We start from the raw sequence: 26393 nt of genomic DNA, 5'->3' as shown, positions 1-26393 counted from the left end.
CAGCAGCAAATTGCCGCCTCCTTCTCCCCACTCTTCTGCGCCAGAGCGGGGGCGCTAGGGGATCCCCTTCGCGCTCCCGCTCCCTCTCCTCCTTCTGCGATATGACAGTTTCGCAGAAGGAGGAGACCGCGTTCCAAGACCTCTCACTTCCCAACATGGCGCGCACGACGCCGGGAAGTGAGAGGTCGCCACCTATCGCCGCCACCAGGGTGCGGCGCTCTTCTGTCCAGGCGCAGCACACTTCAAGTGTGTGCTGCGCCGTATCCTCATCGGCGCCGCACCCGTGGCAGCGCATCGTCTCTTCCCTTCCGATCCGACACAGGTACCGTCCGAAACAGCCATGTCCGGACAGCACCTGTGTCAGTCGGAAGGTAAGGGAGCCGTGGCTCCTCCCACACCATTTGGGTAAAGGCCTCCTTCAACCTTTTCCAAGTTTTTCGGTCCCTGCCAAGTACCATCCAATCGGTCCCTATTCTTTCAGTAATGTCATCAGCCCACCGTTTGTTTGGTCTGCCAACACTTCTTTTCCCCGCCGGTCCTTTCCAACGCATTGTTTCTATGGTCCATCGCGAATCAGTGACACGACTGACGTGCCCAGCCCATTGAAATTTCAATTTTAGCGCTTTTGTTAGGGCATCAGATATTTTTGTTTTTTGTTTAATTCTTTCGTTACGTATTTTCTGTATTTTCCTGATATTTAGTATGCTTCTTTCAATTGCGCGTTGTGTCGACACTATCTTTTGCTTGGCTTTATTTGTAAAGATCCAGGTTTGACAACCATATAGCAAACAGGGTAATAAGCAGGTCTCGACCACGATTTTTTTCATTCTCAGGGAATAATCTCCTTTGAGAATCTCTTTAAATGACCAGAATCGTTTCCAAGTTATGTTTGCCCTCCTTTGTATTTCCTCGTCGTTGTTAGATTTCCTGAATGAGATTTGCTTACCTAGATAGATGTAGTCATTAACATAGTCTATTGTTTTATTTCTTATTACAATTTCTACTTGGTAGTTGTTGGTCATTATTTTGGTTTTACCGGCGTTCATCTCTAGTCCTATTTTGTAGCTTTCCTCGTCAAGTTCTATCAGCATCTTCTCGAGTGCGCGACCAGATTCAGAGAAAACAACAATATCGTCTGCGAATCGAAGGTGACTTAGTTGTCGTCCTGCTATATTTATTCCTCTGTGTTTCCAGTTCAGGTTTCGGAATATTCCTTCGAGAACAGCTATAAACAACTTGGGTGATAGGGGGTCGCCCTGTCTTACACCGCGGCCGAGTACTATATCTTCTCCGCAGTTTTCGAGTTTTATTTTGCTTTTGCAGTTAGTGTAAATACATCGTAAAATATTAATGTATTTGGGGTTAACATTTAACTCGATTAGCGTTGACCATATTGATTTGTGGCTAATTGTATCGAACGCTTTAGTATAATCTACAAAAGCTAAATACAACGGTCTATTGTACTCTTTATACTTTTCAACTACCTGTTCAACAGTGTGTATGTGGTCGAGTGTGCTGAAACCTGCGCGGAAGCCAGCCTGTTCAATTGATTGTCCGTCTTCGATGTCTTTTTCAATTCTTTGTAGCAGCATCATCGCGAAGAGTTTGTACAAGCTATTAAGCAAACTAATCGGTCTGTAGTTTCCGATATCTTTAGGATTGCCTTTTTTGTACAATAGCACGATCTCCGATATACACCACTGGATTGGTACTTTTTCCTCTGCTAATAAATAAATAGTATCATATTAAAAAGTTTTGTCAGGTGTGCTAATAGTATTGGTGCACCTAGCTTTAGAGCTTCGTTGTTTATTCCGTCAGGTCCAGGGCTTTTGTGAGTTTTTAATTTCTTTATAAGTAAGTACATTTCGTTTTCGTCAATTGGCCTTCATCATCATCAGCTCACTATACGTCCCCACTGAGGGGCTCGGAGCCTACCCCAATTTTAGGGGTGACTAGGCCATAGTCAACCACGCTGGCCAAGTGCGGGTTGGTTGACTTCACACATATCATTGAATTTCTTCTCAGATATGTGCAGGTTGCATCACGATGTTTTCCTTCACCGTAAGAACGTCGGATAAATGTACATATGTAAATCGAAAATCGAAAGACACATTGGTACATGGCGGGATTCGAACCCAGGACCTGCAGATTGCAAGTCAAGTGCTTAACCCCTGAGCCACCGACGCTCTCTTTCAATTGGCCTTACTGGTTGCGAATAGGTTACTGCTTTTGCGTCTGATTCGTTGTCCTCGCCACTCTTTTTGTATAGTTCTCTATAATAGGATGTAGCGTGTTCTAAGATCTCTTGTCTTGTTTGGGTAACTTTGCTTTTAGTTTGTAGATTTTGTATCCAAGGTTTTTGTAGGTTTAATTCTTTAACACGTTAGCTGCGAGGCCATTTTGGCGGAACTTTCAGCCAGTGCGTTTGAGGTCTGTTCGTGGCAAAGTTGAACTTTTTTCCAGTGCTATTGAGGCCTCTCCTGCCTCACAAAATTATGTTTTCGAAAAACATTTTTAAAAAATCCAAATTAGACGATATTTGCTTGAAACTTCACTATTATGAACTTAAATATGTGCATAATATGAATCTAGCTTCGCCTGGAGTTAGGACGTTTCGTTAATGAATAAAGTAAAATTAAAAATTTGTCATCGGTTCTGCCTCAAATCGCACTGAAAGGAAGGTCAATTAATGCATCGACTAGTGATGGGATTAAAAGAGAGTCGTAGTTACGATAAATGTTTATTGAGTATTAATCACTGAAAATGTTTTTCATTAAAACATGGTAAACAAAAAGATTTGTCACACTGGACACAAAAAGTCACATTTTTTTTAGTTTTCTTAGCAGCTTGCGTGCCATTCAATGTCAATCTTAATTTTTCGTAGCAACCTACGCAGCGCTTTCTTTGACCACCTCTTTGGAACAAATTATCAGCACATCTGCCGATAGGAAATCTTGAAATAAAATATATATTTTAGATCTCTTGTGTGTGTGTGTGCGTGCGTGTGTGTGTGTGTTTGTGCGTGCGCGTGTGGCTGCGTGTGTGTTTGTGTGTTTGTGTGTGTGTGTGCGTGGCTTTGTCTGTGCGTGTACTTATCCGTTCATCGATTTTAGGCATATATGGTACAAATTATGCCCTAGCGCGTAGTTATTTTACTATACCTGAAAGGAAAGGAAATTTCCTTTTTTTTTAATTTTTTTTTTTTTTAATTTGAGTTTTGTTGTTTATTTTGGATTTCGTAAGTGTTTTTGCGTTTACTTCTTCTTTTTTTTACTCACAAGTGTGTTGAAAAACATCGTATGAGGGAGCATGATGATTGTTGGTCGCTCGGTTTTCTTGTAGAGGTCGCCTTTGAACAATGCCACCTCGCACGCAATAATCAACTTTGCTACCTAGTAGCATAACATACTAATATATGTCTTGTTTGCGTTTACGTTACCGCGTAGTACATATGTGAGAGTGTGGGTCTGTGTGTATGTATGTATGTACCTAGTCTTACTAATTTCAGTATAGCAGCCGTGGCCACCGAAGAAACAACTCGAACTTTCCAAAAGAAGATAAGACTTCCTACTATTAAGGAATCTGGAATTGTAAACCAGAAATATAAATATAACATTAAAATATATGAGTAATAGGTACATCAAGTCCCATGCTGCAGCATTAGCAAAACAATCCACACTTAAAAAAGGGCAAAATTGCAAAGGGGATTTTTGTTATTGAAATATTGGATTTTAGTCATGGTGTGACGAGAGCAAGCTTTTGCTCTCGTCTCAGCGAATAATCAGCAAAAACATTCAACGTTCTCTGTACAAAAACGATGATCAGCACACAATGGTAAAAATTGCCACTATGGACTAAACTTCGAATGGAACTGTGACTTGCTTAAAATAACAGTGAAGAATAATCCACAACTGAGCACAAAATAATGATGATAATTGAGTATTGTTAGTGGTGAATGTGCGTGCGTGCGTGCGTGCGAATATTATATTAAGTATAAGACGTATTAATCGTGCTATTTAAGTAGAATTAGTTAATAGTAGCTTGGCTATTGGTGTTGTGTTTCTGGCTCGTAAATACATTCTGTGTCCGATTTATGAACTTTTGGTTCATCATAGACATAGGCCACCCCCTTAAAATTCAAAGTTGCAGTAATTTAGGTTTTGTATGGTATAAGTAAAATTTTTACCGAGGTCAATATAGTTTCTCATAACTCCAATAAACATTTTCAAATAAGTCAGATGAGTACTTCATCTGACTTATTTGGTATTATTGGTTTAAAACGTTAAGGATTTTAAAATAAAGTTCTACGCTCAATCTTTAATAAATCCTGCCAAAACGTCCTCGAAACTCAAAACGTTATCGAAACTTTTCACAACACTAAGCTAGGATGCGCGGCGCCCGCGCCGCCCGCGCTTCGTGCAGTGCGGCCATGAGGCCTACAAATTTTGAGATAGATTTGACCTCAATCCGCACTAGGCGTATTTAATTTCTTTTCAGTGCGTTTGGGGCCTGTAGGACCTCATTTTTATCTAATTACGCCATTGGGCTAGATATCGCAAGAGAAACATTTCTATATATTTGACTTTGTCGTACTCATAGAAATACTGATCTAGTAGCCTCCCGCACAGAGCGAAACAACCCGATTTTGACTGCCGCACCAGCGAGAAGTCACGCTTTGGGCCTGTTCTGCCTCAATCCGCAGTTAACGTGTTAAATGCCCTTTTGGCGCTTCTAAATTGCGTAAGAGTCTTCGATATTATATTTTTCCTGTATTGGCTATAGTCGTTTCTAATTGCTTTATTACATTCTTTATATATTCTGCTTAATTTGTTTCTCTTTTCCTTATTTTTATATTTATCATGTATCAGTTCCGTGCGCCTTTTGATAAGATTAAGTGTTTTCTCATTTAGTATTTTTGTTTTTTTTCTTGTGTCGTCTTATTTTGCTTTAGTGAGTATGTTATAGCCTCTTCTAGTATATTGTAATTGGATTGGGCACTGCTGGATTCTATTTTTTTATTTTCTAGAAAATATTTTAAGTTGTTTAGATACGTTTTTATTTCGTTTTCTGTTTGTGGTGTTTTTTGGGAGTTCCTAAAGTTTATTCTGCTCTTCTTTGGTACTTTTAAGGTAAGTGTGGCGCGTAGTAACCTATGGTCTGACGGGAATCTAATGTTATTTAGAACTTCGCAATTAGTTACTATTCTACGGTTATTTGTCATGATAAAATCTATTTCGTTTTTAGTTTTCGCGTCGGGTGATATCCAAGTCCATCTTTGTTTGCGTCTTTTTTTAAAAAAGGTATTCATTATGGACAATCTGTGTTCGAATGCGTACTCTATAAGTTGTTCTCCTCTTTTATTTCTTTCTCCGTAACCGTATCTTCCCAGAATCATATCTTCTTCGCCTCGAGACTGGCCTATTTTTGCATTAAAATCTCCAATTATCAGTATATATTCTTTAGCTAGTTTGTGGGCTTGTCTAAGATCGTTGTAGAATTCTTCTAGTTCGGTATCTGGCGAGCTTTCTGTTGGCGCATACACTTGGATGAGCGAAAGAATGTGATTATCTAGTTGGATGTTTAGTATAGCAACCCTGTCCGATATTCCAGTGAAATTTATTATTTGAGCCGCTTATTTTGAAAGTGGCCTAACTCCATTTATCTTCAAATCGAGATATTGAAAGGTTTGCGTTTCAATGAATTTAAAAATATACGTATAAGATACTAAGGAGTCATACTGCTTAAGCGTATCTAAGGATGTTAAATTTAAAGTTCCTGTTAAAATAGTGGCAATTATAATTAAAATAAAATAATATCACAATAATTCGGTAACTAGCTAACTTTTTATTAACTAAGGTCGACAACATTCGGATTATGTTTTATTCCTTTCTATTAATTTGTTTGCTATTTTTCTGCTATACTCTATGAATTTTTCTCTGCTTTCTTTACTTCTTATTAATTTACTTATGTTTTCTAATACTAATTTCTGTTTTATTTCAGTTTCCAAATCTGCTCTACTTCTACCAAATACAGGACATTCTACAAGGGCGTGCAGCACGGATTCGCCCCGTGCCGGATCGCAGATGCACGAGGGGCTCGTCTTACACTTGAACCTGTGTAAGTATTCTGCGAACCCCCCGTGACCTGTTAAAACTTGTACCAGCACGGGGTCTAACTCTATCTTGCGGAGCACTGGGTAGGCGCTGATCACGTCAGGGAAGAAGACTCTCGTTGTCGAGGCCGTGACTCCCTCTTTGTAGCGCCTGTTCCACTCGTCAAGCGAGTCCAATCGGAGTTGTCGCTTGACGAATGAAACAGGGACTTTGTCGTAATGAGGTTTGGTCTTTACTCCGACTGCCGCTTGTTTTGCAAGTTGGTCCGCCCTCTCGTTTCCCTCCACCCCCACGTGCGCTTTTATCCAATTCAGTCTCACTTCCTTCCCCACTTCCACACAACCTTTCACCATTTTCCTTATTTTCCCTACGAGGGGGTGGAGGGACTCGATACTTCGCAGCGACTCTAGGGCGGACCTGGAGTCGGAGTAAATACCAAACCTCCTTGAGGGACTCCTAACTACAAACTTCACGTCCTCATATAGGGCATACAGTTCCGCCTGATATACGGTGCAGAAGTTCTCCAGCTTTAATTTCCGGCAGGAAGTCTCCGCGGCGCCATCCCATATGGATATCGCCGCGCCGACTCTGCCGTCAATTTTGCTCCCGTCGGTGTAAATTCTTACATCGACGGTGGCTCGCTGAGCAACTTCGTCACCGTCCGTCAGGCAGTCGAACTGCAGCCATTCCAGGTGGGCGGGGTGCTCGGCCTCTTCGTATTTTGTCGGTCTCTCCAAATCTCGGTCCCGCAGCACTCGCTGGCTGTGGCCCTTCTTTACTTCGTAAAGAAGGGCAGCTTCTTGTACCCGTAGGTCGAGAGGAAGCAGGCCAGCGAGTGCTATGGCAGCGTTTAGAGAGACCGTCCTATAGGCCCTTACGATTTTTTGAGCGAACCCGCCCTGCACCCGGTCTAACAACTTTTGAGTAGTCATCTTCCGTGCCGCCGGCGCCCACACACTGGCGGCGTAGAGGACGATGGGCTCCACTACCGCGACGTATATGGTTCTGTTGATCTCGGGGTTCAGTCCCCACGATATCCTAGCGGCGGTTGACAGTTGACGATAGAGCTTTTGCACTTTTATTGCAACATTTTCAATGTGCTTGTTAAAAGTGAGCTTATCGTCAACTGTTAACCCCAAGATCTTCATGCTGGTGACCAGCTCAATGTGTCCCCCTCCCATGCTCAGACGTGGGGAGTCGTATTTACGCTTTCTGGTGAAAACCATGGCCCGGGTCTTATGGGCCGCAAACTTTAGCTTATTACGGACTCCCCACCCCTGAACGTGGTCGAGAGCCACATTGGCGGCACCTTGTATGTCCGCGGTGCTGTTGCCCGAGAACATCAGAACCACATCGTCGGCAAACGCTTGGCAGCGGACGCCCATCTCCCTCAGTTCCACCAGGAGCGGATACAGCAGTAGGTTCCAGAGCGTAGGACCCCCAATGGAGCCCTGCACGCACCCCTTGGTCGGCTTTCGGGTCCACTCGGACCCCGCATACCTGACGCGCACTATTCTGTCACTAAAGTAGTGGTCGAATAGGCGCCTCAGGTTTACGGGGCACCGAGTCTCGGCTACGCTGCACCTCACAGCCGGCCACCAGGCGTTATCGAAGCCTCCCTCTATGTCTAATGATATCAGCACAACGAGCCTCCGTTTTTCAACTTCGGCTCGAATGTGCTGAATCATGTCATAGAGGGAGTCTTCGGTACCGCGTTGCGGCATGAAGCCGTACTGGTGGCGGCTGATCATTGGCGCAGTGTACCAGCGGACCCGCCGTACCATCTTCTTCTCTAGGACCTTGCCCATAATGGGCAAGAGTCCTATAGGCCGGTACGATCTGGGGTGCGTGTAGTCCTCCTTATTGGGTTTCCTAAGCACTGCAACCACTAAGCGGCCATATTAAACTTCTTTTCAAATTGGTTGGTTATTACCCGTAAAAATAATACCACCATCTTGTTGTAAAAATTACCCTGAATTTAGGGGAAATAAATTATAGTATGTATAATGTATATAAATGAAACAATTCACATTTTTTAATACTATTTTCAACAGATTTCAAAAGGAGTTTTTAATTCTAGTATATGCTGTGTTTTTTAAATATTTGATACTTTCTTATCCCGTTGATTTTAAAGAGTATGCTTTATAATTTGTCCCATGTAAATTTTTGTTTTTATCGTCTAATGGACCTAAGACTGAAGAGATGCTGCGCTTTGTTGAAGCGGTAAGCGGGAAAAAAATATCGGGAAATTCTTTTTTTTGGAGTCACTCAAGACATCCTTGATTAAGGCAGCCGCCGATATTGACATGGACCTCGTTCGTGCTGCGATAGACGACTGGCCGAGTAGATTGAAGGCCTGTATTCAAAATCACGGAGGTCATTTTGAATAAACTTTAGTGTCATAAGAATCTATGTTTTGTTAAGTTCATTTTGGTATATAAATGGTCACATAATGAATAAACTTGTTTTAATTATTTTATATTAAACATACTAAGTACATACATATTGACTAAGTATTACCAAAAAATCTGTTTACCTAATCTTAGTCACATAAACAAAAATTACGCATTGTTTTTTATATTTATAACATTTATTAATTACAATTTAATTGGGAATATATAAATTGGTATATATTAAATTATATCGTAATTATTCATTTTCGGGACAAAACAAATAACTGGTAACCCCAATCCTTTTACTTATATATAGGTATAGTCTATAGTACTCTCTATCTGTCCCTTACGGGTGAACGCGCATGCCATATCTATATAATTCTTAATCTGAGGTTAAAACAGTAGGGTTGGTAACACTGATTGTAACTACTTCGTAGTCATCCATCTTATGTTCAGTGTTGCCATCATGACCGAACTCTGTTGTCTATTGAACTTGTAAATAGAACATCCGACTTTACTATGTAATAATTATTGTTTTGAAAAATATAACGAATAAGTAAATCATGAACATTTTTAATTATAGATCACTGCTCTCCATATAAATTGAACAGACCATTTTTTTACGTTACGTTAGTAGCGGTGTCGATGAAAAATGTGTTTTGGCTTATTATTTTTATATATTTAAATATATTGGATGTAATAAGTGATTTATCTTAAAGAAATATTGTTTAATTTCGTATCAAAGCATCTTTATTGTTGTCTAAAACAATTACGAGTATTACAATGAATCTTAGTGTTAAGACAGATGCTCGTATTACAATGTTATCATTATCATATTTCATTATTTTTGATATAACGGAGATAGCAATACTATTCATATGTAAGTGATAAGTGCTTCGCCATTCAAAATTTACGGTCTGGGTTCAAGGCACTGTAGCCTATTAAGCGGGCCATATCTGTCTTTGGTCATTGATTAATTTATTACATTAATTCTTAATCTGAGATTACAGTGGATTTCTAATACAGAAACATCTGTACAAAAACATATTGTTATATCTCACATTCTCTTTGAAAAGCAAAGAGAACAATATGTTGTCACGTTATTTCTTTTCTTTATGAGGGAAAAGGAAAAAAAATAAAAGTGACAAAAATTAGAAAGGAATATATGTTATATTAATAATTAAAATGAATAATAGAAAAAATATAGATCAATTTTATAAAGAAAAAAAAAACTAATAAAAGGGGGTTCCGCCAAGGTCTGGCCCTGTTCCTGAGGTACCGCACGCTCCTTGCTAGTTGTAACGCGCTGAGCCTGGGTGCGAAGCGATGCCAGGAGTGAGTAGCGATCGGTGGTTGTTAGGCTTTATCAAGCCAGTCGTGGGCTGAGCCTGGGTGCAAAGCAATGCCAGGAGTGAGTAGCGATCGGTGATCGTTAGGCTTTATCAAGCCAGTCGGCCGACGAATGTCGATGTTGTTAAATTCCAAACTTACTCCCTGTAATGGACATGGCACAAATTGAGGCACGGTTATAAATTCGTGCCCGGCAGCCGTTACTAGTTTTAACCGAAAGCGAAGCAAGGACGGTACGTAGTATAGCTGTTCCGGGCCGTTGCAGTCTTACAATTATATAGAAAAGAGCAAAATTCATATTTAAATAGGAAAGCATAGCATGGTGAAATGAAGTGAAAAAATAACAGTGAAATAATAAAATATATTTTGCACAACTTACCCAGTACGGGGAGCAATTGTTATTTCGATAAGAAGTAAGAATTTGGTATAAGATTAAATAAACACATAAAAATTATAGGTTATACAGGGTCGATGCCCTTCGCATCGAGGTCAAGGTAAAAAGTGACAGTGACAAGTCGTAAAATCAACTGACAGCTCGCGCCACAGAGTCATCAATCCGTTCAGAAATGTCAGCTTATTGAATTTTTGTAACATACGTTACACATACCCCCCTCCTCAGGGAGGATTTTACCTCGGGAAAATCCTTTCAAGGAGTTTTACTTGACGCGCCAACACGGTCTTGCAACAACTTTAAATCTTTAACATGCCATGCCCCTAAATTGCGACCGGTCATGTCTTCTAACACATAAACTAGAGGTGACCTTTTTTTTACAATTTTGCATTTTTGGAATTTGGGCGCGAGCTTCTTACTGAAATGGGAATCTTTATCACTTAGGAAGTAACAACGCTTCCAAACAATATCACCAACGTTAAAGTCTGCGTCAATTCGCCTAAGATTGTACCGCTTAGAATTTTTAATGTGGCTTTGCCAAAGAGCGGCCTGCACTGCGTCGAACACTGGGCCCAAGTGTCCCAGATTTTCCGCGTAAATATCACGCGGTAAAAATACTAATTCGTCAGAGCTATCGTCATTATTAATGTAGTGAGAACCGCAAGTTACCAATTCTCGTCCGTGCACTAAGAAGGACGGGGTGAAACGAGTTGTTTCATTAACAGAGTTATTTATCGCGAATTGAATTTTGGGTAAATTTACATCCCAAGACCGATGATCTTCATTTACGAAGGTAGATATGGAAGTGACTATAGTTTTATTATACCTCTCTACTGTATTTATTTGCGGTGTATATTTGGGCGTAAAATGTATATTTGGTATTTTGTATTTCTTAAACAATGCACTGCACTCGCGACCAATAAACTGACAACCATTATCTAAAATAACCGTTTGTGGAATGCCGTGGACGAGAAACACATGATCTTCCAAAGACTTAACTATCCCATCCGCTGTAGCTCTTCGTAGAGGAAAAAGCAAACAATACTTGGAAAAGCAACACGTTACTACAAAAATGTAAGAATTCTGCTTTCTAGAATTAGGTAGTGGTCCCACCAAGTCTATAGAGATTACTTGGAAGGGGCGGCAGCACTCTTTTGGTCGTCCCATCCGACCCAAAGTTGTGTGTGTTGGTTGTTTATACGCTAAACATGTCTCACATGCCGTAACGAACTGTACAACGTCTTTATACATGTTAGGCCAGTAGTAACTTAACGCTAAACGTTTATGAGTTTTAAATATACCAAAATGGCCAGAAATTGGTTCAGAATGATTTTTAGTCAGTATCTCTAAACGCGACTCTTTTGGTACGACAAGTTTCCATTCGAACTCGCCATGTAAAGGGTTTCTAGATTTCATGTATCTATACAACTTTTCATCCTTTATATTATAGTTTGGGAACTTGTTTGGTGTAGCGATACAACCATTGTAGATATTTAAAAACCACTTATCGTCAGTATTTAAAGAGTTATGGCTTAAATTGATATCAGCAATTTGTACCGTTCGCGATAAGGCATCTGGTATAACATGATCCTTACCACGACGGTGTTTTATAGTGAAGTTAAAGGAGGATAGACGAACACCCCATCGAGCTAAACGTCCAGTAGGGTTAGAAAGTGAAAGAAACTATTTTAAAGCCGCATGATCAGTGTAAACATTACAAGTCTGGCCGTTTTCTACATAACATCGCCAATGTTCTAACGCCGATAACACAGCCAGCGCTTCACGCTCCGTGACGCTATAATTCCTCTCCGGACCCGTCAGGCTCCTACTCATGTACGCTACTGGATGTTCTATTCCATCAATAGTTTGGGATAGCATACCGCCGATCCCGTAGTTACTAGCATCAGTATGAACATCAAAAGGTAAATTAAAGTTTGGACAAGCTAGGACTGGTGCTTCAACAAGCATGGATTTTAATTTAAGAAAAGCTGTGTCAGCCTCATTCGTCCATTGAAAGGGTGGTGAATTCTTTTTAGTAGAAGTCAATTTATTAAGAGGTCCAGCGATCGTACTAAAATTAGGAATAAAACGTCTGTACCACGATGCAGTACCTAAAAATCGTTTGAGTTCTTTCCTTGTGGATGGTGTGGGATAATCTACTATGGCCTGTACCTTTGCAGGATCTGTACGAAGACCTTCAGAATCCACCACATATCCAAGGTAATTTAACTGATCCCTAAAAAATTGGCATTTTTCTAAATTAATAGTGAGGTTAGCATCCCTTAAAGCGTCGAGTACACGTTCTAAATTTAGTACATGTTCTTCAAAAGAGTTACTTACAATAACAATATCATCAAGGTATGCAAATACTTTAAATTCAAATTCTGGTCCAAATAATTTATCGACTAATCTCTGTTGGGTTGCTGGGGCATTAGTGAGACCAAAAGGGGTCACTTTAAACCTAAACATACCTCTATTCGGCACGTAGAACGCAGTCTTATCACGGTCAGCCTCATTCAAGGGAATTTGCCAGAAAGCTTTAGATAAATCTATACTAGAGAGGAATTTAGCGTCGCGTAAATTGTCCAAGATTTCAGTCACGTACGGTAAACTATAAGCATCCTTCTTGGTGACAGAATTAAGTTTCCTACTATCGAGACAGACTCTAGAGGTCCCATCCTTCTTACTAACAACTAATAAGGGAGACGACCAAGGACTCTTACACACCTCTATAACGTCAAGGGCTAACATCTCATCGATTTGCTCAGCTACTATACGCTGTTTTTCTGGAGATAAACGATATGAACGCTGCCTTATTGGATCTGCATCCCCAGTGTCAATCTTGTGAACCATCAAGGAAGTTCTGCCTAGTCCTTTACTTTCGAAGGATATTTGCCTAAACTTCGCTATGATGTCATCAGCGATATCTCTTTCATTGGAGTTTAAGTTACCATAGCAATTAAGAAAATTTGGCTTATCGTTGCATTTATTTTTATCTACTTCTAGGACTGATATGAAATTCACTGAATTTAAATGATTTGGAAGTATTTTAAATTCTTTCCAAAAATCAATGCCTAAAATGAGACAACTTCTAACCTCAGGAATAATATGAGTCTTGATGACCTTTATCTCGTCTTTAAATTTTATAGGTAATGACATGTAACCAAGGGACGTTAACTGTTCACCACCCGCGGTGTTAACATTAATTTTTAAGTCTGTATAGATTTTTAAATTATAATTTAGTAAATTTATATGTGAATTATTACCTAATATACTTACAACGGAACCAGAATCTAATAAACCATAGAAATTTAAATTTGTTTCATTGTTAATATTAATTTTAACATAAGGTCTAGGATCTCCACTAGGAATTTCATTGAAAACCGTGGCCAGTTGGTAAGTCGTGAAGAAATTTCTAATAGTTATTAACCAATTCTTCCAATCTGTGTTACTAAATTTAGAAGATTTAGTAGTGACACGGTTTTCAATTATTAGTTTTTTGTTTCGGTAGACTTTGGATTACAATTGGGACATTCTGGCGTACGATAACCCTTTAACCCACACTTAAAACAAAAAATAACACGCGGTGCTTGGCATTCTGACAAGGAATGCGTATTGACCCGGCAACGGTGGCAAAATTTGTTAGTAGTTAAGTTAGAAGAATTATTTATAGTATAAGTTTTAAAATGTAAATTACTGTTATTATTAAAAGATTTATTACGTACACTTGATGAATTAAAGGAATGAGATTTTGAGGGAAATTTACCAACATCAGTATTTTGCCGATAAGCGAACTCAGGTGCCAATGAATTCAAATTCAAACTAGAGGGTTCTTTAAAATTCTCACATCTTATTTTAATGTGCTCATACTTTCGGCAAAGTGACTTTAATTGATCGATGCTTTTAATCTCAGGACAAGTTAATAATACGTTAGAATAGCAGGGACGGATATTATGAATAATTATTTCTAACTTCTCGTCTTCATTTAATGGCTTGCTCAAACGTGAAAACATGCCATCCATAATAGCTAAATAGATAATAATGTTTTCTTTTTCTCCTTGTGTACGGAGCCTAATTTCCGCGAGCATTCTATAGTCGAAGTCCACCGAATCAAAGTCTGCTTTAAGCGAATGCAATAAGTCACTCCAGTTATCAACATAATTTTTAACACTGTGCAACCAATGAAGAGCGTCACCTACAAATATATCAGAAGCATAAGAAAACATTTTAGAATCAGAGATATATCTGGATAAGCGAAATTCTTCGATACGCTCAATAAACGAACGAACGCAGCCCTTTCCGTCAAATTTTATTTTTCCCATATCAGTAATAAGACTTCGATCGCATGAAATAGACAATCTAGGGAAATTTTCTAACGAAAGGTCTTTTCCAGGTTCAGCCTTAGGTAGCTCTTCAGTAAAACAAGAAGCACTTATTTTTTTGAACTGTTTATATAAGGATTCAAATTGTTCTTTTGAATTTACAAGCAAAGAAATATTTTCAGACTTCTTAGGAGTTTCAATTCTTTGCAAATGATATAGATGATTAAATAAATTACAGGTTCTGTCTAAAAGTGATTTTTGCAAGTCAGTTTTTAATAAATCTACATTAGTTTTAATTTTCAACAAAACTTCTGTAATCCCCTTATGATCATCTAAAAAGTCTAAACAAGATTCTAATATGTCTTCGGAAGGGTATTTTTGTGTAAGCCTATTTACTTGACGGCGGAGCTCTTGGACATTGTCAGCTGGATTTTCACCCCTAATTAAGACTTCATAAATTAACTCTGATTTTTGGAGCAACAAAAATTTAACCGGGAAGGACATTTTAAAATTCATTAAATGTGCAACTGGGTATGTTATGCAAAATATAAGTTAATGCCAATGATAAAAACACAGCAAGAAATTAAAATGACAAAGCAAAAAAAAAAATGCAAATAAAATTTTACAAAATGTTATAACATAAATAAAATCAAAACAAGCCGCAAAATAAAATAAAACAAAATCATTGCAACAAAAAAAAATCAACAAATACATAAAAACAATAAAATATAGATGGTATATGGGTATTGCAACACAACAAGATAAAGCAGTTCATAAATCAAAACAACAATGAGAATGATTATGTAAAATTGTCATTAAAAACTAAATGTGGATATGCGTATGACAAAGCAATTGTAAGTTACTATGAAGAGAAAAAAAAATGTATTTACAACTTACCAACAAATTAAAGTATGAAAAAAAAAAACACAAAAGTAGTAAAAAAAATGACATACAACCAGCACCAGAAAGCACGAAAAAAAAAAAAAAAAAAACAAAAAACAGTACCAGACCTCAAGGGAAATCCACGTTAGTTGGGCGCCATTTTGTCACGTTATTTCTTTTTTTTTATGAGGGAAAAGGAAAAAAAAAATAAAAGTGACAAAAATTAGAAAGGAATATATGTTATATTAATAATTAAAATGAATAATAGAAAAAATATAGATCAATTTTATAAAGAAAAAAAAAACTAATAAAAGGGGGTTCCGCCAAGGTCTGGCCCTGTTCCTGAGGTACCGCACGCTCCTTGCTAGTTGTAACGCGCTGAGCCTGGGTGCGAAGCGATGCCAGGAGTGAGTAGCGATCGGTGGTTGTTAGGCTTTATCAAGCCAGTCGTGGGCTGAGCCTGGGTGCAAAGCGATGCCAGGAGTGAGTAGCGATCGGTGATCGTTAGGCTTTATCAAGCCAGTCGGCCGACGAATGTCGATGTTGTTAAATTCCAAACTTACTCCCTGTAATGGACATGGCACAAATTGAGGCACGGTTATAAATTCGTGCCCGGCAGCCGTTACTAGTTTTAACCGAAAGCGAAGCAAGGACGGTACGTAGTATAGCTGTTCCGGGCCGTTGCAGTCTTACAATTATATAGAAAAGAGCAAAATTCATATTTAAATAGGAAAGCATAGCATGGTGAAATGAAGTGAAAAAATAACAGTGAAATAATAAAATATATTTTGCACAACTTACCCAGTACGGGGAGCAATTGTTATTTCGATAAGAAGTAAGAATTTGGTATAAGATTAAATAAACACATAAAAATTATAGGTTATACAGGGTCGATGCCCTTCGCATCGAGGTCAAGGTAAAAAGTGACAGTGACAAGTCGTAAAATCAACTGACAGCTCGCGCCACAGAGTCATCAATCCGTTCAGAAATGTCAGCTTATTGAATTTTTGTAACATACGTTACAATGTGTCAACAATAACAAGTGTCAAGGCAGTCAAAACCCACTTTAATGTGGCCAATTAGACAATCACTAAGCCCTATACTTCTAATAATATGTCCTCGGTGATAAGACAATGATGGTCGTCCGCTTAAGGAATTGCGACGCATTATGCCCCGATAATTACTGATAAAATTAAAAATAATGAAATTTTATTAAGGTTATTTTTTGCACCGCTGGCTACTTTCTGGCTTGTACTTATAGCCAGTAACGAATACTTGCAGCTAGGCAAAAATGCCCTAGAGAAGGCGGGCAATATGAAAAAAGAGTGCAAGACTGAAGCAAACGATTGTCTCCAAGGATTGTATGAGATTGTCCTCTGCCTGACCGAATCGCGAGCAAGGTTGATGGTTGCTCTCGAACAAGAAAAAGGGAAAGCCGCAAGAGAGCTTGTACAGTGTGAGAGGGCCCATTCTAAAGAACTCACAGCTATACAAAATAATCTTGCTGACAAGCTCAAAGCCCTCGAGGAAAACACAGCATGCACTCTCAAAACAGCTGAGCAAATTAAAAACTGGCTTAATCTTGAACTAGCCGGACCTTTAAAAACAATAGCCAATACCTACTGCGAGATGAAGGAGATCTCTGCTCGACCACTTCCCGCAACCATAGTTAAGGAGCCAGCGAGTGCTGCGGGACCGAGATTTGGAGAGACCGACAAAGTACGAAGAGGCCGAGCACCCCGCCCACCTGGAAGGGCTGCAGTTCGACTGCCTGACGGACGGTGACGAAGTTGCCCAGCGAGCTACCGTCGATGTAAGAATTTACACCGACGGTAGCAAAATTGACGGCAGAGTCGGCGCGGCGTTATCCATATGGGATGGCGCCGCGGAGACCTCCTGCCGGAAATTAAAGCTGGGGAATTTCTGCACCGTATATCAGGCGGAACTGTATGCCCTATATGAGGCCGTGAAATTTGTTGTTAGGAGCCCCTCAAGGAGGTTTGGCATTTACTCCGACTCCAGGTCCGCCCTAGAGTCGTTGCGTAGTATCGACTCCCTCCACCCCCTCGTAGGGGAAATAAGGAGAATGGTGAAAGGTTGTGTGGAAGCGGGGAAGGAAGTAAGGTTGAATTGGATAAAAGCGCACGTGGGGGTGGAGGGAAACGAGAGGGCGGACCAACTCGCAAAACAAGCGGCAGTCGGAGTAAAGACCAAACCTCATTACGACAAAGTTCCTGTTTCATTCGTCAAGCGACAACTCCGATTGGACTCGCTTGACGAATGGAACAGGCGCTACAAAGAGGGAGTCACGGCCTCGACAACTAGAGTCTTCTTCCCTGACGCCATCAGCGCCTACCCAGTGCTCCGCAAGTTAGAGTTGGACCCCGTGCTGGTACAAGTTTTAACAGGTCACGGGGGGTTCGCAGAATACTTACACAGGTTCAAGTGTAAGACGAGCCCCTCGTGTATCTGCGATCCGGCACGGGGCGAATCCGTGCTGCATGCCATAGTAGAGTGTCCGGTGTTTGGTAGGAAGAGAGTAGAATTTGAAACTGCAACAAAAGAGAAAATATCATTAGAAAACATAAACAATTTAATAAGAAACAAGGAGAGTAGAACAAAATTTATAGAATATTGCAAGGAAATAGCAAATAAGATAATAGAAAGAAATAAAACAAAATAGGAATGCTGTCGGCCTTAAAAAGAAATAAAATTAAGCTAGTTGTTAAAATTGTTGTACTGTGATATTTTTACATTTTAACATACAGACATAAGTTACAGCATTATTAAGTAAATTTTAAATTATATGTTAGTAAATTTAAGAGAATTTTAAACTGTAAATAGAAAGCAAATTCATTTATTTTATTTTATATAGCAATTAAGTTTTTAAATTAGTACTAAGAATACATGTTATAGATATAAGCAACTAGTGTAAAAAGTTTAATGATTATAATAAAAAGAACCATAAAAGTCTCTGGCTTAAAACACGCCAGGGGGAGAAGGAGAGGGCGGCATAGCGCCGCCCATAAAAAAAAAAAAAAAAAAAAAAAAAAAAAAAAAAAAAAAAAAAAAAAAAAAAAAAAAACCATAGTTAAGGAAAGAATTTTTCATGCGTCAGGGGCGGCCGGGCCCCAATCCACCAATATTCAGCTCGGCGAACTGGCCGCGAAAATGGAGACTGTCCTGGAGCAGCTATGTAGCATTAGAGTGGATATTGAGCGATGGCATGGCCCCAAAGAAGTTAGGCCACAGCTTCCTGCACTAGAATATCAGCCGACAGCACCTCCAACACCTAACCTAGAAGACACCATCAACAAATTGCAAAAAGAAGTATCCGACATAAATCACTACTTCATAACACACCAATCCATGATTTCCTCAACCAAGTCCCGAGACTCCATTAAGCTGCTTACCCAACAAACAATTGAGGAATCGCTCGCCCCTGTTCTTACTCATTTCGAGGAAGCTAAAAAAGAGAGAATGGAACTTAGAGATATATTACAAGCTCGCTTACATAGTAATGAAAGGTCTAATGTTCTTGACTCGGAGATCATGCTCACTGAAATAAGGCAACAGCTATCAGACCTCTCGTCGCGTCCTGTTCAGGTGGTATCCCCTGCAACGAATTCAGGACTGGATAAGGATGATAGTAGTAAGCCAAATGCAGGGTTTCGACCTGAGCACGAACGCTCTTACGCTCAAGTGACTCGCAGAGCGCCACCGGTCCCGAGATACAACGTCTTGGTCGAATCGCTGGACCCACGTCATACGTCCTGTTTTGCGGGCGGCGCTGGGGTTCTTTTTAAAAAAGAAAACCCAAAACTTTTCCACACACTTTTTAATTGAAAACTTAGATGGTCTCCGAATCCGGGTTGTCACCTCGAGCTCTAGCAATCGACTAAATTATTTGAATAAATTACTTATAAAGAAAGCTATATCTGCTGATGGCAGATATTGCACAATAATTACAACAATGGAAAACTTCGTCTTCAATATATTGCTGATTAATCAATACTTCCATATTGTGAAGGGTTATAACAGCTCCCCCTTTTTGACGAAGCTTTATCCATTTAAGATGAAGCGAAGTAGAATTAGAATTGGAATTAGAATTAGAATCGCGAATTAGGAGACCATTGAAAATAGAAATAACATACAGAAATTGAACATCATTAAAAATAAGACATAGTAATAATAACTTAGAAATAACAATACAATGTTGTTATAATCAAAAATAGTAGAATTATAATTAAACACATGATATAGTAAATGTAGTAAAATTCTTAAAAATAGTAATTGAACAAATGTCCATAATTCAAAAATAGTAGAACTAGCAATTAAACACATTGAAATTAGTAAATATAGTAATAATTCTTGAAAATAGTAGTTGAATAAAATGTTTACAATTCAAAAATAGTAGAATTATAATTAAACACATTGATATAGTAAACTTAGTAAAAATTCTTGAAAATAGTAATTGAATAAAATGTTTACAATTCAAAAATAGTAAAACTAGAAATTAAACACATTGATATAGTAAATATAGTAATAATTCTTGAAAATAGTAGTTGAATAAAATTTTCACAATTCAAAAATAGTAGAACTAGAAATTAAACATAATTAAACAAATGATATAGAAATTATTAATTAATCTTAGAAATAGTAAGTGCACAAAATTAGTAACATTCAATTACTTAAAAGTTTATATTTCTTTTTGACATTGTCAGGTTTTTACCTGGATTAAGTTTACATGATTTGTAATTTATAACTGGCAGAGATCTAGTAGATTTCTCATCGTCGGATGTAGAAATATCTGTCATTTCTATGACATTTGACAACATATTACTTCGGTTAGTTGATTTTTTATTATGGCATTGATTGAATATTTGTATGCAACAGCCAACACTGCTGTGACGACTTTGTTTGTAACATTTATACAATTTGAAACAAATATAGAAAATTAAACAAACAATAAAGATATAAGTAAATGTAGAATAATATGAGACATATTTAATAAAATGAGATTCGTTTTGTACATTATTTAATTCTTTCTCTAAATCATCCATTTGGTGATTTGCGTATTTAAATGAATCTAGATTAATTTTGCTTAAAGATATAGGAGTAAGATATGGTAATGATTTATTGAATATGTCTTTCTTACAACAATCATCAATAGTTATATCAAAATTTATGTCTAAAGGAGACGATATTTTAACAGAAATTGAGCTATCTGACATCAACTGAATAGTCTTAGAAAAACCAATACAGTTATCGGTGATTTTGACTATTCCCGTTCCGATTAACGAGTGATCACTAATTGCGTCATCGCATTTTATTGTAAGTTTATTTATATTTGACTGGACATAAATCCATTTATTATTATTCAACTTATGCCAAATATCAATTTCACCATAAAATAATTTAGAATTACTACCTCTGTTAATAACTTTGATTCACAACTTGGATTTATAAATGTTGAAAGTATAGTAGTTAATTGACATATCGAATATTCATCATTTAAAGATTTACAAGTTTCTAGACTATCCAACATTGCATAATGCATCCTATCGGTACTAATGGCAATATAGGAATTAGAAGGTTGGATAAGTGCAAATGTTTTGTAATGTGAATCTTCATGAGCTGTAGGCAGAGGAATGTTTTTATAAACAGTGTATTTGTCTTGTGTAATTAGTGGAATTTGTAACACAAAAATAACCTTATTATTATAATAATAAGACGTTAATTCAGAGACATCAATTATAGAATGAATGTTAGCTAAGTTTAATTGAACTGGGAAATCGAGTCTTTTATTTATTTGGTTGCTATGCTTTGATAGTTCGGTGTATAAACCTAAGGGACTAATTACGCTAGGATGTAGTACATTTACCTTAGAAAATAAAATAGCATTTAATGTAGTATCTAACAAATTAGAAATAGTTAATAAAGAGCCTTCAATAATATTTAAAAATGTATGTATCTTAGAAGTATAGAGTAACGAATTATCAATTTTAGTAATTTGAGATAGTATTTCATTCATGTTATTAATTTGCGTATTTAACTTTAGAGATATAGTATTCATAAGATAAATTAGGATGTAGAAGGTTTAATCTCGTTAGTATGATACTTCACGTGTTTTCGACCTACTTGTAACGTAACATTATGTTTATTGTGAACCTTTATTATTTTAAATGGACCTTTCCATACGGGAGATAAGGCCTTCCGGAGCCTGTGGTGATGTTTCAAATACACCATGTCGCCAGTTTTATAAGTAATTTCGCGAGAATTAGAATCATAATATTGTTTAGACTTTTCTTTGCTATTAATTATATTTTGTATTGCCTTTTCTCGGCTAAACCGCATACGATATTGTAAAGCACGAATGTATTCGTTATAAGTGTTGTTATTATTATTTTCGTTATATAGTGAATTAGGAATATTTGGTTTGTAACCATATAATAATTCGTATGGGGTAAAATCAGTGGTACAGTGAGGCGTAGTATTGTAGGTTAAAATAGCAGTGAATAGATAACAGTGCCAATCATTTTGATTTTCATTTGTAAACGACTTGAGATATTCTTTTAAGGTAGCATGAGACCTTTCTAATGCTCCATTCGTTTGAGGATGATAAGGAGACGTAAATAGAGCCTTAATTTTTAAAATTTCAGTTAATTGTTTAAATAAATCTGAGGTAAAACAAGTACCTAAATCCGTTAAAATCATTTTTGGAAAACCGAATAGAGACATAAAATGTACAATGTTACGAGCTATCTCGTCACTTGTAGATGTGACCATGGGATAAGCGCTAGAAAATTTAGTAAGATCATCTTGAAGAGTTAGAATGAATTTGAATTGTTGGGGCCCTGATTCTGGTAAAGGACCTACAACGTCAAGAGCTAATCGCTCAAATGGTCGTGTGGAAGTAGAAGTTATCTCCATTGGAGCTTTGTTTGATCTACGTAAAGGTTTATTAATTTGGCACAATTTACATTTTTTTACATATTGTTCAATGTCAGAGCGCATACCTTTCCAATAATAGGCTGCTTTAATTCGCTTATACATGCGATTTGATCCTGGGTGACCTGCGATAGGAGAGTCATGATTTTCTTTTAATATTTTTGGAACTTCGACTGGGGTAGGATAAATTAATTGATTTTTGTAAATATGAATTGTAATATTAGTATTATGAAAAATATAAGCAATCATATTATAAATTTTAACATATGATATTTTAGAAAAAGGATCTGAGAAATCTGATAGAGCGAGATCAGTAATATCTGCATCTTCGCTTAATATTTGGTTTCTTAATTTTATTAGTAAATTATAAATATCTTTGAATTTAGTTTCTTCGTAATGATGGATTTTAGTAAATAAGAAATAGTATGTTTTGTCTTTATCATTAACACGTTTTACTGTGAACGGCTCGCGTTCGGAATTTAGTAACTCAGCAGAATTATCGAGTTGCGATAATATTTCTTCACAATGTGGCAAAGAATAATCAAAGTCTAAAGAGACTGGACATGCAATTGTTTTAACCTTGGATAAGTGTAAACCTTGTGAACATTCTTCGATAACAGTGTTAAGACTTGAAATATTTTTTGTAAATTGATCTTTGAAATATTTTTCATAACTTGAATTATTTAAATTATTAATATCAATTGTATTTATTGGATATCGAGATAATGCGTCAGCGTTAGAATTAAGACGACCCTGTTTATAAACGATTTCGTAATCGTATTCTTCGAGCTTTAGGCGCCAACGAATGAGTCTACTGCCTGGATCTTTGACATTAAATAGCCAAACTAAAGGGCGATGATCAGTTACTATTTTAAATTTTGGACCATATAAATAAGGACGGAAAGTTTTAACTGCAAAAATAATAGCTAAAAGTTCTTTTTCCGTAGTAGAATAATTACCTTCAGGCTTGTTAAGCGTTCTAGACGCATAGGCGATAGGTTTATCTTTACCTATGTCACCTTGTGAGAGAACTGCACCTATGGCGTAGTTAGAGGCATCCGTAGTTAATACAAACGGAGCAGAAAAATCTGGATATTGAAGCAGTGGTGCCGTGGTTAGTTTATCTTTGAGAATTTGAAATGAACTGTCCTGCTCAGAGGTCCAGTTAAAAGGAACATCCTTCTTTAATAAGGCCGTAAGAGGCTTGGTTAACTTAGAAAAATTTTCAATAAAACGTCGATAATATCCGACAAGACCTAGAAATGCTCTAATTTGTTTTACATTGACTGGAGTTGGGAATTCAGAGACAGCTTTTACTTTATCAGGATTTGGAGAGACACCTTTGTCGGTGATGATATGACCTAAATATGCAACTTCACGACGTAGAAATTCGCATTTATCTGGTTGAAGTTTTAAATTGAATTGTCTGAATCTATCAAACACTAATTTAAGCTTAGACATGTGAGATTCGAGATCATGTGAGTATATGATGCAATCATCTAAATAAACATATGCGTGAAGACCTTGAAGACCGGATAAAACCGTATTCATGAGACGCTGGAAAGTGGCTGGAGCATTCTTTAATCCGAAGGGCATCCTAGTAAATTCGTAGTGCCCAGACATGCTAGAATTAGTACTAACAGTAAATCCTGTCTTTGGCGCATCTTTGGCGCTCATCTTCAATTGATGAAAACCACTTGCTAAATCCATTGTGCTGAAATATTTGGAATGACCTAATTGGTCTAGAATATCAGTGATAAGAGGCAGTGGATAACTTTCGGAAACAGTGGCATCATTAAGTTTACGGTAATCAATAACAATTCTCCATTTCTTTTTGCCAGAGGCATCCATTTTTTTCGGGACAACCCATACTGGGGCGCTCCAGGGCGAATTAGAAGGGCGAATAAGGTTTTGTTCTAACATTTTCTGAATTTGAGTGTCAACTTCGTTTTTGTGACATTCAGGAAATCGATAAGATTTTACATGAATTGGAGGCGTATCCCCTGTATTGATATTATGCTCGATTGCGTTTGTGAAGGATAATGGTTCACCTTCGATATGGAAAATATCAGTGTATTGAGAGCAACATTCGAGAAGAGACTTTTTCTCTTCTTCATTTAAATGAGAACAGCGAATTAAATTTAGTACTTGATTGAGACGATTTGATTTAGTAGTAGATATAGTATTAATATCGCGACATTGATCTGAGTTAAAATTATTGCGATCTAGAAAAGTCAACTCTACATAATAGTCTTTGACTTCAATATCAGAATCAGTTGTATTTAAAACTGATATATTTATTTTACCATTGGGTTTAATTTTAACAATGGAATTAGCAACGTAAACACCTTTGCGTATGACGTGATGCAATACCAGAGCTTCATTGTCGGGACAATGTTCATAAATGTAATTTGATATGCCGCATTCAATAACCGTTTCAGAGCGTGCGGGAATTATATAAGTTGGTTGTGTATAAATAATAGGTATAGAATAATTTTTTATTAATAAAGACTTTGAGGCGTAATTAATGTTTGCTTTAAAGTAACTACAAAAGTCGCTACCAATAATGCCGTCGTAGTGATCTAAGTTGACGTCATCGGTAGTAACATGAAATTTGTAATGTAATATTTCATGACATAAAATAAATTTTAATTGAAATGTACCTAAGGTTTCGACCAACTGCTCTGAGTTATGTAATAATTTTATAAAAGGTAGTTTTAGTTTTCTTAGATGGCAGCACTGCTCGACCCCGCCACTCTTTTGTGACAACTTCCGGCGAATGGATTGAGAGTGGTGGGGTTGAAATAGCGTTTGATTATTGAGTCAGGAGCTCGGCCAGTCGTTGGATATCCGTCGATGTGATAAGTCGTCTAGTGGAAAGACAGTCGTCTAGTAGAATTGACCGTTAGAAATGTTGAAAATGGAATAAAAGTATTCACTGTGCAATGAATTGGAGTTTTTCTTGACATTTCAGAAGCGGGATATAAAAATCCAGGTATGAACGCCCTCAGAATTTTAAATACTAATTTACATTAAAAAAAAATTTACTTTAAAGTACAAAGTAGCTATAACGCTTGTTAATTTTTTTTTTATTATTTTTTTTTATTTTACTTTCGATACTGCACAAATATGACACTGTCATACTGCATTTGATCACGGCTATTTTCCAAAAATACAAATTATGTATATCTTCTATCCTTACTAATATTATAAATGCGAAAGTAACTCTGTCTGTCTGTCTCGCTTTCACGCCAAAACTACTGAACCGATTTAAATGAAATTTGGTACACAGATAGTCTAGAGCCTGAGGATGGACATAGGCTATATTTTAACGCGAAAAAGGGGTTGTAAGGGGTTGAAAGTGGGGGTGAAAGTTTGTATGGAAGTGTCGCCTACTATTGTTTACTGAACCGATTTAAATGAAATTTGGTACACAGATATTCTAGAGCCTCAGAAAGAACATAGGCTACTTTTTAACGCGAAAACAGGGTTGTAAGGGGTTGAAAGTGGGGGTGGTAATTTGTATGGAAGTATCGTCATTTTTACAGTTAGAAGCATGAAACTTCTGTCTAAGGCTGCTAATTTGATATAAATAAATATGAAATTCAATTTCTGTAAAAATTTTCCCCTGAAGGGTGCTAAATAACAATAGGGGATGAAAATTTGTTTGGGAATATGTGAGGCTTAGGTGAATGTTTTATTTAATATGTTTTGCTGTTACCCTTACTGATATTTAGTTTAGGGCCCGAGAAAGAACAAAGACTACTTTTTAACGCGAAAAAAGGGTTGTAAGGGGTTGAATGTGGGGGTGGTAATTTGTATGGAAGTATCGTAATTTTTACAGTAAGAAGCTTGAAATTTCTTTCTTATGCTGCTAATCCTTACTAATATTATAAATGCGAAAGTAACTCTGTCTGTCTGTCTGTCTGTCTCGCTTTCACGCCAAAACTACTGAACCGATTTAAATGAAATTTGGTACACAGATATTCTA

General features: G+C 37.4%; 1 protein-coding gene across 1 annotated transcript; it reads right to left on the bottom strand.

The window, feature by feature from the left end:
- Positions 1 to 360: 360 nt before the first annotated feature.
- Positions 361 to 7921, bottom strand: LOC123723067. Its single transcript, XM_045685610.1, has 3 exons — positions 6025 to 7921; positions 1485 to 1723; positions 361 to 444 (listed from the first exon to the last, which is right to left on the bottom strand). Exons 1-3 carry the CDS (start codon positions 7919 to 7921, stop codon positions 361 to 363), a joined length of 2220 nt encoding a protein of 739 aa, XP_045541566.1.
- Positions 7922 to 26393: the final 18472 nt, after the last annotated feature.

Source organism: Papilio machaon, chromosome W (assembly GCF_912999745.1).
Source record: "Papilio machaon chromosome W, ilPapMach1.1, whole genome shotgun sequence".
In the NCBI taxonomy this organism is placed as follows: domain Eukaryota; kingdom Metazoa; phylum Arthropoda; class Insecta; order Lepidoptera; family Papilionidae; genus Papilio; species Papilio machaon.
The sequence above is the reverse complement of the archived record's forward strand: the minus strand, read 5'-3'. Positions and strand labels throughout refer to the sequence as shown.